At 56.9% G+C, this 19,137-nt stretch overlaps 1 protein-coding gene across 1 annotated transcript; it reads left to right on the forward strand.

The window, feature by feature from the left end:
• Nucleotides 1-5,301: 5,301 nt before the first annotated feature.
• TPP1 (tripeptidyl peptidase 1) lies at nucleotides 5,302-19,069 on the forward strand. The gene is made up of 13 exons (XM_084842209.1): nucleotides 5,302-5,376; nucleotides 5,474-5,551; nucleotides 6,037-6,176; nucleotides 7,166-7,316; nucleotides 7,434-7,555; nucleotides 7,925-8,118; nucleotides 8,332-8,530; nucleotides 9,421-9,609; nucleotides 10,575-10,647; nucleotides 11,220-11,340; nucleotides 15,191-15,349; nucleotides 15,456-15,593; nucleotides 15,948-19,069. The coding sequence occupies exons 1-13, from the start codon at nucleotides 5,366-5,368 to the stop codon at nucleotides 16,083-16,085; spliced, it is 1,713 nt and encodes a 570-aa protein (XP_084698335.1). The 5' UTR covers nucleotides 5,302-5,365; the 3' UTR covers nucleotides 16,086-19,069.
• The last annotated feature ends 68 nt before the right edge of the window (nucleotides 19,070-19,137 follow it).

Below are 19,137 nucleotides of genomic sequence, written 5' to 3' on the forward strand. Positions count from 1 at the left end.
TCATCTCGCCCACTTTGAGCTAGTTTGCTCATCAGGATATCATTTCATTGCAGGCAAGCTCATAATAGTGGGCATGTAAGAGCAGAAAAGTAGGGGGAGAGAGGTTTTTTGCATCTCAAAAAACCCCTACACCAGAGATTAGGGATAGTGACCTCCTAATGGTCACCTTAACCGCCTTCTGATAAGGATCTCTAATCGCCTGGGTGACTTGACAGTTTTTACTTTTTTAGACTTTGAGAAAAGGAAAATTTACGCATGGCTAGCACGAAAGCCACTGGACCCAACTGTCTGAAATTTGGTAGGTTCAGTCAGCTCCATAGGGCCTACTAGGTGCTCAAATTCCATGAATTTATGTGGAAGCTCAAAAAAATTATAGCCCTTTGCTTTGACAGATTTTCTTGGAAACAGCCAATTTTACCTGTGGCTAGCACAAAAGCCACTACACCTAACTGTCTGAACTTTGGCAGGCTCAGTCATCTTTATAGGGGCTTCCAGGTCCCCAACTTCCATGCACATATGTGGAAGCACAAAAAAATATAACTCTTTGCTTTGACACATTTTCTTGAAAATAGCAAACTTTACCTGTGACTAGCACAAAAGCCACTGGACATAACTGCCTGAAATTTGGCAGGTTCCATCAGCTCCATGGGGGCTGCCAGGTTTCCAAATTCCATACACGTATGTGGAAGAACAAAGCAATTATAGGTCTTCGCTTTGACACATTTTCTTGGAAAAAGCAAATTTTACCTGTGACTAGCACAAAAGCCACTGCCCTAACTGCCTGAAATTTGGCAGATTCAATCCGTTCCATGGGGGCTACGAAGCCTCCAAATTTCATGTATTTATCATACAAACTAAAAAAGGTATGGCTGTTTTTGTTTTCCAATGCAAGTCAATGGGAAAATGTTAAAAAAAATGGCAATTAGGAGAGCTCAAAAGTTCCGGGGCCAGCGCCCAGGTGGGCCCCGTCCCAACGACGCCCCCACTTGTACCCATGTTCAGTATAATGTGTGAACAGAGCTAAAGAGAAAAGGGTGTGGTCAAGAATGCCAGCTCTCCAGATTGGCATTGAAGAAACACCCCGTTGTCAGGTACTTTGATTTCAGTGGTGGCTGGGAGGACATGACCACGGTGGTCTGTGGGTGTTCTCCCGGGCTCAGGAGTGCAGCAGGAGAGCTCCGGGAGCAAAGGGCTGCTTGGCCCAGCACCCTGTTCCCCACGCAGTGGCTAAGCGGACAATGCCCAAGGGAAGCCCACAAGCAGGATCCAAGAGCACAGCCTGTTCTGCTGCTCGTTTCCTCTCTGGGCGAGTCAGCTTTACACTTGGGTTGGTGACACAACACAGGGAATTTGTGGGAGGAAATTGTAGCACAGACATTTGTATAGGTTTGGAGGGGATACAGTGTTTGGTGGCTTGTGTCTAACACGCCTACTCAGAGAAGCCCCACAAGGTGTTCCACCAACATGAAGCAGCAGCACCTCCCCAGATAACCAGAGAGACTGGGTAGGCTCACAGGGAACTCAGAGGCCAGTTGCCCTTTGTATTTCCTGGCCCTAAGACATTTGGGGCTCAATGTCAGCCCCAGACCTGCCAGAAACCACTGGGCCTCTCTCTGGGATCTGCTGCAGATTCTGTCCCCACCAACCCATCTCTGTGCTCCCTATGGTAAAAGAACTGGCAACCCTCTGTGGGGACCCACATTTCTGAATGCTTCCCTGTGATAAACAAAACACAAACTCTGTGCAACTAGATAACAAGTTTGCACCGCATGGTTTGGGCTAGTGTATTGGCCCCAGGAGTGTAGCCAAGTCATTTGTCGTGCTAGAGGGGCCTAGAGATCCACAATGCTTAAGTTCATTATTGGTGCAATTCCCTTGCTAGTAAGCCTCTGAGCATGTGAAGGTGAGTCAAATGGCCGATGGCGTGGCCTAGCACATTCCATACTAATGAATATTTAATCAAGATGTGCCAGGGAAGTGAAGTTTACCTTAAAGCTGCAGGTGGCTGTGCTGAGAACTAAGCCCTGTTAGTCTAGGCTGGGAATGAACACCAGGGGACACTTGCTGCTGTTATGCTGCCTCATTGCTAATACGTATGGTGTAAAACCCATTGTACCCCATGGCTCTGGGTTCAGAGAAACTGTCTGATCCAACCATTGGGTACGCCTGTGTGCTGTAAGTCACTCAATAAAGTACTCCTTGTAAGTAAACCTGGGTCTGATTTATCACTATCTTGGCACCTCTAAATTAAGAGGTCAACGCCCACGGCCAGGGCAGCACAGCTAGACGAGCTGGTTTTCGCTTTGCAAGGAGAGTAGTGGCAGTGGTGTTCTTGTTTTGCATAGACAAGTGGAACAGAAGAGCAGCACCCCCCTCACCCATCAGTCTGAGGCTGTTCCATCCATGTTGAAACTCCAAAGGGTTAATGTTTGTCTTAGGAAGGTGGAACTGAAAATCATGTGATGCTTTCGGTAGCAGAAGTTAGGCCTTCTCTCAGCAGAAATTTATGCTCAGTTTGTTTGTTGTTTGCTTAAGTTGATATAAAATAAGAGAAAAAGAGAAAGTCTCCAGAGTCCTCATTTCAAGGAAGCCGTTTTGCTGGAGCTGGTCTGCAACGGTCCACTCCATCACCGTGGGCACGTGTGCGTCCAGATCAGACGTTAGCAAGCCCCAATGACTGTCCAAAGAGGCCTACCAAGACACGTGATCTATAGGGCCAAAAACCTGGACCAGCCACCGCTCCATCTCTGAAGACATCCAAAGTTAGCACGATGTCATAATTTCCCACCAATGTCAGTCCTCCTTCCGAAAGTGTTTCCTTTAAATTAAATGTTTAAGGGCGCAATCCTATGGTCACTAGTGAGCAGCTAGGCAGCCTTAGGACAGGTCGGTTCCTGAGAAGAACCGACCCCCACCCCCTCCAGCGCCACCTCATAGGCAGCGCAGATTGGCCCCACGCTCCGTGCTCGTAAGAGCGGCGCAGAATGACGAAAACGGGGCATTCCTGGGGGCGGGGAAGTCAGAAATGCAGCATGACACATCCTGTGTCATCTGGCCACCGCTTCCCATGCTCCGAGGTCCCACGGCTAGACAGCTGAAATCGCCTGTCTAGCTGCGAAGCCAGGGCTGGGGGAGCAAGGAGATCCGCTCCTCACCACTCCTCCCACCCTGCACTGGATAGGCAGTCACCCCTGGGGTCAGAGGCGACTGTGGATCTTGATAGGACTGCTCCCGTCATGTATGATTTGAACTCACTTCTATGGCACATTCAGAGAGTCTAAGAAAAGGAACAGGCAATACCTGGCAGGTAGTTTGGGAGGGGAGTGATGCTTCCACACTAGGCGTTTGCTCTGGAATAGCCAAAGTAGTAAATGTTGAGGTGTAGCACTTGCAGCCCATAGCTGGGCTGTGTGCGGGAGGCTCTCCCACACCGGAGGTCTTCAAGATGAGGCTGGACAGCCACCTGTCGGGGATGCTCTGACCTGGATTCCTGCACTGAGCAGGGGGTTGGACTCGATGGCCTTGCAGGCCCCTTCCAATCCTACTATTCTATGATTCTATGATCATCAGAGGACCGCCTGGCAGCCATTCACTAGTGCAGCAGCCACCTTTGGAAAATGCTGCCCATGTCACTGGGAGATTTCAGGGATCTTTTTTCTTGGAATGGTAGGACCTGGGAGTCCCCCCGCCCTTCCCTGATCCACAGCAGCTGCCCAGCCTAAACAGTGTGAATAGCTGCTGCATTCAGAAACACAGAAAGACCCTCTTTCATTTAGAGGGCTTTAAGGGGGGGCTTACAGCCTTGTGTGCACACCCCATGCATCAACAGCCCCTCTCTCTACCCGAACATCACTCCCGATACCTCTGTGGCACCTGCTCTGTGGCACTGAACCTTTCTTCCAGGAGAGATGTGCATGGCCTGTGACCCCAGAGGCCCAGCAGGGGCTACAGCAGGGAGGATCTCCGGGAGCGGCTGATGCAGTCTGCCAGCGTCGGCCGGACTGCAGGACCCCCTCGAGGCAAGGCTGTCCTTGCCTGTACACCAGTCCTGCAGACATGTGCTCCCTGCTACCCTTGGGGGTGGTGGGCGGGGATGTGGTGTCATCTGCAAAGAGGAAGTGTCAGTGATTCATCCAAGTTCCTCTTTCTCAGTTTCTCCTGTGATGGCCAAAGTGGCACTGAGGGCTGATAATAGTATTCAAATAATTAATAACACCTGGGAGTAAAAATTACACCCCACGTTAGCACAAACCTATTATAATCGCTGAAAAATGGATTGGAATAAATTAAGCATAATTCTGGTGAACAAAAAAGGAAGGGCACGATCCCATACTCCAGATCAGTGGCTAAGCTGTTGTAGGAGCTGGTGTGAGGCCGACTCCACGAGTAGATCCACAGATCTGCTGCTGGCAGGGTGACCCCGATACACTGCAGTTCTTGTGGGCGTCACACTGCACACGCAACCCCTGCTGGCGTGTGCGCTGTGTCATGCAACCTCAGCGAGTCTGGGTTATGAGAGAGTTAAGCAACCCTTGGTCTGCTTCAGGGTTATGGGAGGGGTGTCCCACCCTTGCGAAACTCTCGCTGGCTGGGTTCACACGACATGACAGCCCCTGGGTGGGGGCTGCACGTTAAGTAGCCCACACATAAACAGCCCCATTCGCAGAAAACGTCGCCAGCGGAGCGGGAGAAAGCGGGGCACGGCTGCGGGCGGACCATCGTTGGGCCAAAGCGAGCCGGGGCGCCTCGTGCCGCGGGCAGGCCACCTTCCGGGCGACGGAACTCCGCGCTAGGGCCCGGGCCAGGCAAGAGATCCCCCCCACAGCAGCCACCCCGGGGAGGGCGGCGCGGGCTGGACCGCTCCGGGCTCGAGTCCCGCTCACGTGGCGCCCCGCGAGGGAACGCTGGGGCCGGGCCGGGCCGGGCCCTCGGCCCCGGGGGCAGCGGAGGGGAGGGGCCCGAGCGGCCCCGGGAGGGCGCCGCCTCGGGGCTCCGGCGCAAGCGCCCGCCCGGCCGCCCCTCGCCCGCGCTCCGCACAGCCCTCCGCCTGCCCCCGCGCCCGCCCGCCCGCCCGCCCGGCCTCCCTCCCTCCCTCCCTCCCTCCCGCGGAGCCGGGGCGCGGCTGCTCCTTCCCCGCGCCGGCCGGCCGGCCCGCCGCTCCCTCAAGCACCGGCGGCTCACGGGGGAGCCGGGCAGGCCGCGGGCGGCTGGCCAGTCCTCGGCCGGGGGAAAGGCGCCGCCGGCTGCCGAGCCCCCGAGCGCGCGCGCGCGCGCGCGACCAGCCGCGCGCCGCCGCCGCCGCGCGCCCGCCAGGCCCCACGTGATTCAGAGCGCGGCTCCCGCCCGAGCGAGAGGCTGCGCAGCGATGGAGCCCCGGTACGGCCGGCGCGGCGCTGGGGGGGGCGCGGGCGCGGGCGCGGCGGGGGCCCCCGGGCGGCCCTCCGCAGCCCTGACCTCTCCCGCGTCCCGCCAGGCGCCTGCTGACCGCCGTCCTCGGGCTCGCCGCCGCCGCCGCCGCCGCGTGGGCCCCGGAGCCGGACCAGCCTTTCCGGTAGGCGAGCTCCGGCGCGGGGGCGGGCGGCAGACGGGCGCGTCGCGCCAGGGGCCCCGGCCGGGCGGCCGGCTGCGTCTCCGCGAGCTGCCCGGCTCGGGCGACCGCGCGGGCCCGAGGCGGCTTCGAAGCGGGCGGCGGCGGGGTCGGCCGCCCCGCCGCGGAGGCGCCGCCCCGTGCTCTCGCGCGGCAGGGAGGCGGCAGGGAGGCAGGCGCCCTGCCGGCGCGGGGCCAAGCGCGGGCCGCCCGGAGGGGCCGGGCCCGCGGCCTGCCGCGCGCGAGGGGGGCCTGGCGCCCTCGCGGCGCCTCCGCCGGCCGCGCCCCCGGGCTGCCCTCCCCTCCGGCGGTGGGGCGCCCGGGCCGGCCAGCCGGGCCCGGCGCACGGCGCCCGCTGGGTGCCGATGGGCCAGCCGGGCTCCGCCGCTCCCGGCTGGCCCGCCCGGGCCCGGCGCCGCGCCGCCTGTGACTGCCCGCCCGCCCCCCAGGATCCCCGACGGGTGGAGCGACGCGGGCCGCCTGGCCCCCTCCGAGACGCTGGGCCTGACGCTCGCGCTCCGGCAGCAGAACGTGGGGCGCCTGGCACGGCTGGTGCAGGAGGTCTCCTCGCCGGACTCCGCGAAGTACGGTAGGGCCCCTCCGCGCCCCCTGCCGCCCGCGTGCGCGGCTTCCGCCTGTCGGGCTCCGCGCAGCCGGCGGGCGTTCCAGCCCCAGGAGGGGGATGCCCTCTGCCTTCCAGCGGGAGGAGGCCTCCTGCCTTCGCTCCAGCATCCTTCGCACGCGCCAGTTCCTGGGCTCTCCCTTGGAGCACCTTGTTTTCCCAGCATCGGGGGGAGGGGGTGCCGCCGATGCAGCAGGTTCGGCAGTGGGCAAACAGACGTGTGGCCAGTCCAGAGCGTTTCAAGTTTGCAAGCGCTCCGCGTCTGCCATCCTTACCAATGCGCTACAAGGCAGGCCTGCGTTTCCCTCCTCCTCTTCCTCCCCGGGGGCTCTTTGGGAGCTGAGGCTGAAAGGCCACTTGGTGAGCGTGTGGCAGGGGAGAGGTTTGCACAGGGACTTCTGCAGCGGCTGCCCTCGCAGGCCTGGGGCGCACGGAAGAGGCGGGCTCTGGGGGGGACTCCCCACCCACAGAGCGGGAGAGAGAGACTTCCTCTTTCTGTGGGCATCTTTCCGTGACAGGTCGGCTTCGTCGCCCTCTCTCTGCCTGTTCTCTCCCCGGGGGTCTGTTCTTCCGGGGTGGGCGGGGGTGGGGGCAGTGGGACTAGGAGTCCCTGACAGGATTTTCAGCACCCTCCCCGGTGGGCTGTTTCCCAGATTCTTTGGGGAAGCCGGGCAGCGCAGCGGGCATTAAGCCATGAGAGGCTTGTCATGTGGGCGCCCTCCCTGAGCCAGCAGAACGCAGCAGAGGGGCCGTTGGGTTGCCTGTGCTGGGCAAGGGGGGCTCGTGTCTTTGCTCCGCCACAAGGCTCCCCGGATGGTTGTGGCCAAGCCATATTCTCTGGAGGGTGTGGGGAGGGAGAATGCTTAAACCCTCCCCAAACTGCTCGGATGATCTTGCAGGGCTGTGGCTGGAGAACGGCTGCCACTCTGCTCCCCCCCCCCCGCTTTGCTTTGCAGGGCAGTTCTTGTCGCTGGCAGAGGTTCAGGCCCTGGTTGGCCCCTCCGCCCTGACGCTGGGCACCGTGCACAAGTGGCTGGAGCATCACGGCATCCGGGGGTGCAGGGAGGTGAGCAGCAGGGACTTCCTGCAGTGCCAAGTGTCAGCTGGGTGAGTTGGGGGAAGGGGGGGTTGCTCGGGGGGGGCAACTGCTCTGTGAGCAGCTGATGCACTGCGAAAGGAAGGGGCAGCAGCCCCCACGACTGATGGCCTGCCTCCTGTGTGCAGCGTGGCGGAGCGGCTGCTGCTGGGTGCACAGTTCCATCGTTACAGGAATGGTCAGCGCAGCGTTGCAAGGTCCCCCTTTCCCTACGCCTTAAACAAGGAGCTGGCGGAACACATCGATTTTGGTACGGAGGTCTCGTGCAGGTGGGCAGATGGCGGGGCGGAGAGGAGACCCCAAGCCTGGTGGGAGCCTGGAATCCCACAGCGTCCCCCGGCCGCCACAGGCACAAGTCCCGTGGTTCAGGTCTGCCAGGTCTAGTCTATCTCCAGAACTACCCACACGCCCTTCCCCTCTCACCGGCCAACTGTATAACCACAGATCTGATGCTAAGCAGTGGGGAAAGGGCTTCAGTGAGACCCCTCCCTAGCTTCTGTTCTTGCTCTGGGCTGCTGAACATCGAACTGAGCAACGTTCGCTTGTGGTGCCCTATGTGGCCCCGTGCCTCCCCTCCCCGACAATCACACACCTCTTTTTCATTTCCCCCAATCCTCAGTGGGGGGTCTTCACCGGTTTCCAGCTGAAAGGAAGGTGGTGAGCCGGACCTGGGCCACGGAGAGGATGTTGCCACAACGTGCAGCGCTGGCCACCTTCCACCTGGGGGTGACGCCGGCTGTGATCCGCCAGCGCTACAACCTGACAGACAGGGATGTGGGTGGCTCCCGGAACAGCAGTCAGGCCTGCGCGCAGGTAACGGTGTGGCGCACCTGCCCTCCTCCTGCAGGTGCCCCCGTGCTCAGGGGCTTTGAGCCAGCTGCTGTCTCAAGCAAGCCGGGCTCCTGGGGGTTGTGGAGATGGGAATTGTGAGCCTCTTTGTGCGTGTTGGAAATGCACCGGCAGCAGCCTCGGAGTCCTGCCATGTGGTCAGCAGGCAGGAGACCCATGGCTGCTTTTCCTCCCCAGTTCCTAGAGCAGTACTTCCACCAGGCGGACGTGGCGGAATTCATGCATCTCTTTGGGAGGGGCTTTCCCCACCGCTCCAGTGTCGACCAGGTTGTGGGTCGCCAGGGCCAGGGCAAGGCCGGCCTAGAGGCCAGTCTGGACGTGGAATACCTGATGAGCACCGGCGCCAACATCTCCACTTGGGTTTTCAGCAACGCGGGTACGGGCCTGTGGGGCTGTCCTCTCCCCGAGGGACGGGACAAGGGGTTCGTCTGCCTCCCCTGGCCCAGTGTGGTGGGGGCAAGCATCTCTCTTGCGCCTGCCCCAGCACTGTTCCCTGGCAGGTCTGGCTGCAGGGCCTGGTGACTCTGTCCTGCCTCTGGGATTGGAAGCAGCCTGCCTCTCCACGCCGCTGTTGCCCCCACGTGTGGCCTTCCCCTCCTGTCCCTTCGGAACGGCCTATGTGGGAAAGGGGATGCAGGGCGGATCCACTCTAGAGCTCTTCGGACAAGGCCCCGCGGCATGGGGAGCTGGGCCTTCTCTGGGGCCTCTCCAGGGCAGGGGCCGTTTGCGGGCATGCCGGTCTCCTCTCCCCAATGCAATGAGAATCAGTGGTGGGCTTGGGGCTGCCAGCAGGGGTCTGGCCTGACCGGGGCTCCTGGGACCTACTCTGCTTTCCTCCTGCCCTGGAGGGTTTGCCAGTGGGAGGCAGGTGCGGAATGGGAATGTGGGGTGGAGCCAGAGGCGGGAAGCGTCTGGCGGGGGGAGCTGCACACTGGGATGGCTGCCAGGCCCAAGGGTGCCCTGTATCTGGGTTCCTGCAGTGCCGGGATTTGAACAACCTGATGTGGAAGCCGGGCGGGGGGCAGCTTCACTGGTGCTGATCTACCGTGAGCCGCCCAAAGATCCGGCAGAACATCATGGGCTGCCCATGTCCTGGACAAGACAGACGCTCTGGGAGTCCGGCAGGTGGCGCTCACAGATTGGGCCTGGAAATGACTTGTAGGGTTGGGACTTCGACTGCGAAGGGTGTGTGTGTGTGCAAGTCAGCCTCCCGCCCCGCTGCCACTGGAAGTCCACGGCTGGCTGCTTGTGTCCTTCCCCTGCCAGGGAGGCATGAGAGCCAGGAGCCGTTCTTGCAGTGGCTGCTGCTGCTCAGCAACACATCTGCCTTGCCGTGGGTGCACTCTGTGAGCTACGGCGATGACGAGGACAGCCTTTCCCGGGCCTACATGGAGCGGGTGAACGTGGAGTTCATGAAGGCAGCTGCCCGGGGAATCAGCATCCTGTTTGCCTCGGGTATGTGGTGGCAGCGGCGGGGCGGGGGGTGGGGAGCTCCCACACACCAGGTTCGCTCAAGGGGGTTTGGACACCTGGCTCTAGACAGACGCACTGCGCCTCTCTGCCGAGGTCTGGGGCTGTGTGAGGACAGCTGCATCCTCAGGGCAGTGTGAGTCCACGGAGCCACCGTCCAGTCTCTGCTGTGGCGGTAGTTGCACGAACAGGCCTGCTGCTCCCGGGAGACCTCGTTCTCCTCCTTTGCCCAGCGACGCCTCGTCCTGTCTGTTCCTCCCTGGCCTCCAGACCTGCTGCTCTGTGTTGCCACCGTTGTATTGAGTCAGATAGCGTCTGTGAGAGTTGGGTGCAGGGTCTTCTGTGTTGTGACACCGGCGAGGGGATTGTCCTGGCTGCTTTCCTTGTGGGGGACACTGGGATGAAACCCTTCCTCTGGCTGAAGGCCTTCCCAATGGTGCTGTGGGAGGGGGAGGAGGTGGGCACAGGGATTCTGGGTATTTCAGGAGTTTTTGCCACTTGCTTGGCAAGGCTTTTAGGCTGTGATCATAGTGTGTTTTCAAGCTGTTCTTGAGAGATTTTATTGCGCTGATGATTGTAACACCTGTAGTATTGTTTACACATCGTTGGGCTGTAGGCCTCTTGGGTCTTCTTAATAGGAAATGCATCCCTTTAAAATATTTATAGCCACCTTTGAAATTCAAATGAATTTACGAGGCAGCTTCCAAAATATACAATAAAAATACCAACTATGAAATCAATAGTCCAGCTTAAAATAAAGGCAATAAAACAGTGAACCAGTAAAAACTCACAGCAACGAAGTGAGGATGGCTGTTTACTGCAAGCCTGGGCGACTCACATGGTTTCAACCCATACCCTGCAACAGGCAGGGGACATGCCAGGCCAGAATTTGCGGAGAAAAGCGGCAATACGTAAATGCCTGTGGCTTTGTCTGCTTCCAATCTCTGCAGGCGATTCAGGAGCAGGTTGCCGGATGACCCCCGCAGGCAGACACGTCTTCCGTCCCAGTTTCCCAGCCTCCAGGTGAAGGGAGATGGATGGCAAGGAGCAGCTGGCGTCCTCTGCGCCTGCCATGCAACGCTGGGGGCGTGGGGCATGGCAGTTCCCATGAAGATGGTGTGCAGCCCTGTGTCAGCTGGGCTGAGCCTTCCCCAGACTCTTCCGGCTCCCAACTCTTTTTTGAAATCAGGGATGCTCTGACTTGGATACCTGCACTGAGCAAGGGGTTGGACTCTGTGGTCTTGTATGCCCCTTCCAACCCTACTATTCTATGATTCTGTGAAATCATGAGGGCTTGTAATGGAATTTTGGGGTGTCAAGATTTTCAGGATGCCAAATTCTGTAGCAGATACTAGATTTCAAAGTTGCAGCTTCATTGAACTAATCTAGTCCTGGACCTACAAGGCATTTATACTGAGAGAGGAAAGAGAATCTAGGCCAGGGTGGGGGTGGGGGTTATCCTATGGATTCTGCTCTGCTTGACCACTCTGGGAATTGTGGGAGGTATGCCTGTCAGTCACCTGGGAGGGTGGGGCACTGATTCTTGGTTTCCGCTGAGGGCACCCCTGGTCTAATGTATTGTCCTATGCTCACAGCCCTTATGTGACCACAGTAGGAGGGACGTCCTTCCAGAACCCCTTTCTGGTGAGCGCTGAAGTCTCAGACTACATCAGTGGTGGAGGTTTCAGCAACGTTTTCCCCATGCCCAGTTACCAGGTGAGTCCGGTGCCCCTTGCAAGGTATCTCATGGGTTCCCTGCCGCCCCCAGGAAGTTAATCTTTCTAGCAAGTCGGCGTGGCAGACTTGAGCCTGCAGCAAAGCCTCTATCCCTAGTTTGTCACCATGAACTCTGGAACTCATTGCCACAAGACCTTCTGATGGATGTGTGGCCGCTAGGGACGTGGTTTCATTAAAATGAATATTTGAGTGAGGAATTAAAGGAACTCAGTCAAACACCTGGGTAAATTCGCAGAGTTCCTTGGTTTGATAATAAGTAATAAATAATAAGAAATGTCCCTTCGCTCCCTCACTTGACAAGGGAATCGCCCCTCTGCCTTTTCTGGCAGTTCCTCACTCCCTGTTGCTTGGTGCACACTCTGGGCTTCCGCTCCCCCTGCTCCAGAAGTTTGCTGCTCCAGTGCCTCTCTGGTCACAGGCCTCCTGCCCCTCACGGCTGTGCTGTCCCCCGAGGATCAGGCTGGCTCCCCATCTTGGTTTCCTGCTCACGTGCTCACTAAAGGCCCCCTCTCCCCAAAGCCCCTTTCCTTTCTCCTCTTTCTCCCCCCAGCCCCCTCCCCAGCTGCCTTTTTAACCACCCCTCTCCCTACCCTCCCTTTCCCTGAGCAACTGCTGCCGTGACTCCCCCACTCACCTGGCTGATGTACCCTGTGCCACAGGCGCTTACAGGAATGGCTTTTAAATAGGAGTCACCTGGCACTTCCCCCGTCCTCCATGATTTCTCAGAGAGAATAGACAGCGGTTCTGAGAGTTTTTCTGCCAGATCCTTCATTACTCTAGGATGCAGTTCATCTGGCCCTGGAGATCTGAACTCATTCAAAGCAATTAGGTGTTCCTTGACCATATGCCTATTGATCTCAAGCTGCCATCCTGCCCCTTCAGCCTGTACTTCGCCTTTGCCAGGGGGATCATAGACTCTCTCTTGGGAGAAGACTGAGCCAAAGTAGGAACTGAGCACTTCTGCCTTTTCTTTGTCATCTGTTATCATTTTGCCATCCTCATTAAATAGTTGAACCACCATTTCTTTCCCCTGTCTTTTACTATGCACGTAGCTGAAGAAAGCCTTTTTGTTGTTTTTAGCATCCCTCACTAACCTCAGCTCGTTCTCAGCTTTAGCCTTCCTGACGCCGTCCCTGCAATTCTGTGCTACCTGCCTGTACTCTTCCTTTGTTGCTTGGCCTTCCTTCCACTTTCTATATGTGTCCTTTTTTGTTTTCAGGTCAACTCTAAGCTTTTTTGAAGCCACATTGGCGTCTTCTGTTGTCTTCCACCTTTTCTTCTTGTTGGAATTGTTTGTCGTTGTGCTTTGAGAATTTCCTTGTTTAAAAACTCCCACCCATCTTGGACTCCTTTTCTCATTAGAGTCGCTTGCCATGGGATCTTACCTATCATTGTTCTGAGTTTATCAAAATTGGCCTTCCTAAAATCCAGGGTACACGTTTGACTACACTCAGCTTTTGATTCCTTTAGAATCAAGAACTCAAGTATAACATGGTCACTTTCCCCCAGAGTTCCTGTAACTGCTACTTTATCCACTAAGTCATCTCTGCTGGTTAGGATCAAGTCAAGGATAGCCGATCTTCTAGTTCCTTCCTCTACTTTCTGTAAGAGGAAGTTATCCACCACACAAGTCAGGAATTTCCTGGAGGGGCCACATTTTGCAGAATTTGTCTCCCAACAAATATTGGGGAAATTGAAGTCCTCCATTACTCCTACATCATGCTTCCTTGAAACCTTGGCAATTTGCTTTTCAAAAGTTTCATCCTCATCTTCTCCTTGGTTGGGTGGCCGATAGTAGACTCCAACCACCATGTTCCTTTTATTCTTTGCTCCATTTATTTTAACCCAGATGCTCTTGATGGGGCTACCAAGCTCATCCTCCTGTATTTCTGTGCAGAGATATGTATTTTTCACATACAGTGCAACCCCACCTCCCTTTCTGTTCCTCCTGTTCTTTTCGGACAAGTTAATCCTGCAATTGCTGTATTCCAGTCAAGGGAGTCATCCCACCAAGTCTCAGTTACACCTATCAAGTCATAATTTCCCTCCTGTATTAAGAGTTCAAGTTCGTTCTGTTTGTTTCCCATACTCTGGGCATTAGTATATAGACATCGAAGACCATGTGCTTCATAGTTTGGCTTTCTTCCTACATGTGTGTGAAGACTTTTATTGGGTGCTATTAGAGCTGTTCTCTCCGTCATAGTGCATGAGCCTTTGTCCATTGTTACCACCAACTTTACATCTCCCTCCTCCATAGGATTCAGTTTAAAGCCCTCCTGATGAAGTTCTTCATGCTGTAGCCAAACACATTCTTCCCAGCACTTGTGAGGTGCAACCCATCCTGTGCTAACTGTCCATCTTTCAGGAAATATAGCCCGTGGTCCCAGAATCCAAATCTCTTGTGTCGGCACCACCTTCATAGCCAGACCTTCACCGGAGTATTTTTCGTTCCCTTTCTATCCCTCTTCTAAGTGCTGGAAGGATGGATGAGAAAACTATCTGGGCCCCAAAGTTCTTGACTTTCCTTCCCAAAGCTTCAAAGTCTGTCATGAGTTCTTTGTAGCTCTGCTTGGCGGTATCATTTGTTCCCACATGGATGAGAAGAAAGGGGTACCTGTCAGTGGGCTTTATGAGTGCAGGCAACCCTTCAGTCACGTCTCTAGGCTGTCCTCCTGGGAGACAGCATACCTGGCAAGTCCATGGGTCTTTGCAACATACTTGGGTTTCAATCCCACGCAGCAAGGAGTCTCCCACTACTACTACTCTTTTCTTTTTGTCGTTGTAGGCCTTGGTTTCACTGCCTCTGCTTGACTGACCTTCAGCCTCTTGCTCCCTCTCACGCAGGGTCCCCTGTGATTCTTCCTCTGCAGGCTGTCCTCCAGTCTTGTCCTCAGGGACTTGAAAACAGTTCCACAGCTCCACTGCTTCCACTGGTGCAGAGGGGCTTCTAGTATGTCGTCTCCTAGCTGTCACCCTTTTCCAAGGAGTATCCTCTACTTCATTTTTCCTTGCCTCAGCATTTTCCTCTTCTGCCTCAGCTTGCTTTTGCTCTTCTGGCTGCTGTTGTTCATTTGCTGCTGTAGTTCCCCCATTCTGTCCAAGAACTCTTCGTGTTCTCTTATTCCCCGGACGGTTGACACGCGCCGGTCCGGTCCTCTTACTTTTTATTCTAACAGTGTGATCTACTTGCACTTGTTGCATGTGTAGGCCATGCTGATCTCAGGCAGGAAAACAAACATGGCACAAACACTGCAGGTCACCACCACTGGAGAGTCTTTTCCTTCCATAGTCTCTATTCCGTTTATGTTTCTGGCTTCCTGATGGTACTTGGATAGCCTGTGCTTTGTCCTCTATTCACTGGAGGTTAACAGCAGAGTCCCACTAGTATAGAAGTGTGTGTTACAAGAGAAGAAATTGAAAACAAAAGTTTGTTAGGGGCCTCCCCTTTGACCTCCTGTTTGCTCTTCCTGTTTGCTCGCTCTCTGGGAGCCTGCTTGCTTGTATATACCCTGGACCAGCTGGGGCAGCTTCCTCTGCTCTGCTGTGCTCAGCTTGGAGACAGGATCCTGGGCTACTGGTTGGAAGAGCCTGAAGGGCATTTCGAGAGGCTGTATGCCTCTGGCTTCTGGACGCTGGCCATCAGTGTGCAGGGCAAGAGATGGCACTCCCTCTGCTTGGGGGTGGGATGTGAGCTGGAGGAAGCCAACGGGGCCTCGAGGCGGGGCTGGACGGGGCTCCTCACAAATCACACGGGAAGGCTGGGCTTTGAGCTGGCGTCTTCCGGCCAGCCTCAGTGCTGCCTCCTTCCTCTTCCCTGCCTCTCGTCAAGACGGCTGCTGTGAAGCGCTTCCTGAGCCTGGCTCCCCAGCTGCCCCCAGCCACCTACTACAACAGCACGGGGAGGGCATACCCCGACTTGGCTGCGCTCTCTGACAACTACTGGGTGGTGACCAACCGCATCCCGGTGCCCTGGGTGTCTGGCACCTCGGTGAGTCTGCCGCCCTGCTGGCTGTGGACAGCCGCGCCAGGCTTGCACCTAAACCCTTGGGCAGGGATGGCTGAGAGGCCAGGCTCACCCTCTGCTCCCGTGGCAGGCCTCAACTCCAGTGGTGGGGGGCATGATAGCTCTGATCAACGACCAGCGACTTCAGCGAGGGCTGCCCCCTTTGGGCTTTCTCAACCCTGCTCTCTACCGGCTCCAGGATCAGGGCAACAGCACGGCCCTCTACGACGTGAGTGTCTGTGTGTATTGGGATGTGGGGGCGGGGGGGGGGCCGCCTGGACAAGGGTTGCCGAGGGGCAGGTGAATCCTCGCTTTTCTGGCTGGGGCTGGGCAGGGTGGGGGGGTGTTACTGCAACACCTTTGCAGTTCCTCTTCACAGCATGCCTGGGGGCTTTGAGACTCCTGGCACAGTGTGCGCGGGCCTGCAGGCACGCAGGTGCAGTGGTCATTACTCCGTTCATTTGCATCTTGCGCGCCCAGCCCAAAACAGGCTCTGGAGAGGTCTGTGCATTTGCTACCTGAGAAAAGAGCGATTTTTCCGGGGCCTCTCTGGATCATAGCACACCCTTTCTCTCTGCCTCAGGTGATCCACGGATGCCACCTGTCATGTCTGGATGCCACCGTGGAGGGCCAGGGCTTCTGTGCTGCCCCCTCCTGGGACCCGGTCACAGGCTGGGGGACACCCAACTTCCCAGAGCTGCTGCGTGCCCTGCTGGGCTAGTGGCCTCAATGGCCCAGATGGGGTGCTGAGGCCCTTTTGTTGCAGGCAGCAACATGCGCCCGTGCCCTAGCTGCTGGGGAGGGGCGGGCTTGGCGGGGAGGGGAGGGGCTTGCTTTGGAGGAGGGGCCGGTTCAAGTTGAAGGCGTGAGGGTGCTGCTGGGCAACTGTCTAAAGTGCATGTATAATGCGGGGGGGGGCTCTCTTGAACTTCAGTGAAGGTGAGGGAACTCTCCTTTGCCTGCTTTCACATTCAGAGCTTATAATGCTGACACTTGTCTTCAGGTAGGGGCAGCAGATCAAAGGGAAGGGCTCCCCGCACTCGCCGCCCTGAGGAGGCAAGGGGCGCAGAGCAGCCAGCCTGGCTCCCCTCGTCCTTGGGAGCCTGTGCAGGGGCAGGAGCTGCTCCGGGAGCAATGCTCTGCGCACCCTCTGAGCTCAAGGCGGGTCACGGGGAGGTTTAAGCGTGGGCCCCAGCAGCCCCTCTTGCTTGGTGTTGACAGGGACCTCGAAGCACGGGGGGGGGGGGGGGCAAGAGAGGCAGTGGAGTTTCCGTCTGCGCAGGCGTGGCTGCTGGGGTGGGGATCACTGCACTGGTGGCAGCAGAGGGAGACCTTACTGGTAGAAGGCTAGCGGGTGCTGTTCCACAGAGGCAGTATCTGGATCGCAGCCCTTGAAGGTGTGCTCCCCTCCCGCGGGGGGGGGGGGGGGGCTGCCTGAGACCTTCCAGCAAGGGGGGCTGCTGCAGTAAACCAAGGCCTCAGATGCTCTCGGGAACTCTTCATAACACTTCATCAGAAGCTTCCTCGCTGCGGGGGCGGGGGCGAGTGTTGCTGCCCCCCGATCCCCCAGTCACTTACAGGTGTCCGGAGTGTGTAATATCAGTTCAGCCCCCCTCCTTTTAGGCAGTGTCGGGCCATCTGGTTAGCGGAGAGCCACAGCTGGGCTCTGAACCCAGACCGAGCCGGCACCCTTATCCAGCACGCACGGAGCGGGCCAGCCGGAGAGGATCTGCCCAACTGCAGGGCCTGGGGAGGGATGAAGTGTGAAGGGGGACCAGAGGCTGCCCGCTTCCCCACCTCTTCCTCATTTGCAGAGCCTGCTGTGAAATCTGGCCTGGCCCCTTCCCTCCTCGCTTGTCTTCTGCCCTGGGTCCCAAAGTTAACAGGTGCCTCCCCCCACCCCCTGCGGATTGCCAGGGAGCATTTCTGCAAAATCCACCTGTTTGGTGGGAAAGCCATCAGTTCCCTGCGTCAAGACTGTTTTGTATGCAAGGCTTTGGAATTCGGGAAACAACCACCTTTGAAGGCGTTTTTTGTTTGTTTTTTAAATGCAGCGCTGTGAAGGCTCCGGTTAATTAGGGTGGGAGGGAGAGAAATGCAATACAATAAAGGCTCCCCCCCCCCCCCAGTGCTGTGTGGTGTGTTGATTCCAGGCTCTGGCCTGGGGCTGTCTTTCAGCCAGTCTGCATGTTTGGCCTGTCCAGCTGCAAGACAGGCAGAAGCACGAGAGCTGTAGCAACAGGGAGTGATGCCTGCCTGCCGTGCGCCCTTTGAAGGCACCGAGGCCTTTGTCAGGAAAAGGGGAACAGCCCTTGCCTGAATAATGTGAGCAAGCACAGTGGCCCCAGTACCCCCAACTAGATGCTTGGCCTGCATCAGTTTTCACTGGTGGAGATGAAGAACTGTTGCAGCTTTTGCGGGGGGGCGGGGCGGGGGGTTAAAACACAAAAAGATCAGCTTTTCTTAGGAAAGTGAAATGAAAAGTAATGATTTTTATTAGTGCTAGGTAGGCTGCCTCTCTGGTAGCTGCCTCATCGGAAGGGTATGCTCTATTTAAATGGGATATAAGAAAGAGACTTATCCAGGGGGCTCATTTTCAGAGAAACTGTTCTGCCGGGATGTCTGAGTGATGCTGGGCAGGGGGGAGGAGAAGGACTGATGGGGTGTATAACGTTGTGTCTGGTGTGTAGGAACTGCGTGCGGGTCCTTCTGCTGTGTTACATACGCCAGGAAATGGCACGTGATGAAATGGGTTGGCGGCAGGCCAAAGCAAATATTCCATGCAAAGCATTACTGGATCCATGGGCTGCCCCTCTCTGCCAGCCAACAGTCATAGGAGGAGAGAGGCGGGGTGATTTAATCAAATGATTAAATCAGCAAGGTTGATTTAAATCACTGATTTAAATCTAGTTTTGCACTGATTTCTTAAACAATTGTATGAATCTCACCACTAAGCTGTGTTAATTTACAACTAAATTGAGTATTATTTACACTGCTCCATTCTTCATAGAATCACAGAATAGTAGGGTTGAGAAGGGCCTGTAAGACCATCGAGTCCAACCCCCTGCTCAATGCAGGAATCCAAGTCAGAGCATCCCTGACAGGTGGCTGTCCAGCCTCGTCTTGAATGCCTCCAATGTGGGAGAGCCCCCCACCTCCCCAGGGAATTGGTTCCATTGTCGTATTGCTCTTACAGGAAGTTTTTCCTGATGTTCAGCCGGAATCTGGCTTCCTGTCACTTGAGCCCATGATTCCGTGTCCTGCACTCTGGGATGACCGAGAAGAGATCCTGGCCCTCCTCTCTGTGACAACCTTTCAAGGACTTGAAGAGCGCTATCATGTCTCCCCTCAGTCTTCTCAAGGCTAAACATGCCCAGTTCCTTCAGTCTCTCACAGGGCTTTGTGTCCAGTCCCCTGATCATCCTCGTTGCCCTCCTCTGAACCCTCTCCAGCTTGTCTGCATCCTCCTTCAAGTGTGGTGCCCAGAACTGGACACAGGACTCCAGACGAGGCCTAACCAGTGCTGAGGAGAGGGGAACGAGTACCAGTACTTCTAAATTTTTTTAAATCCATTTTTTTAAACCATCGGTTTTTATCCCGCCTTGCACAAAACCCACGAGCCGGAAGGGCGGGGGCCCCCGGGGGGAGCCAACGCCCCGACACGAGAGGGGGCAACCCGGCGCCCCCCCGCCCGCAGCGCCCCCCGGGCAGCGCCCGCCGAGCTAGGCGGCTGCAGGTCTGGCCCGGGCTCGGCGGCTCCGGGCGCCCCCCGC

Source organism: Heloderma suspectum, chromosome 3 (assembly GCF_057233095.1).
Source record: "Heloderma suspectum isolate Gila_16-S chromosome 3, 16-S_ref, whole genome shotgun sequence".
In the NCBI taxonomy this organism is placed as follows: domain Eukaryota; kingdom Metazoa; phylum Chordata; class Lepidosauria; order Squamata; family Helodermatidae; genus Heloderma; species Heloderma suspectum.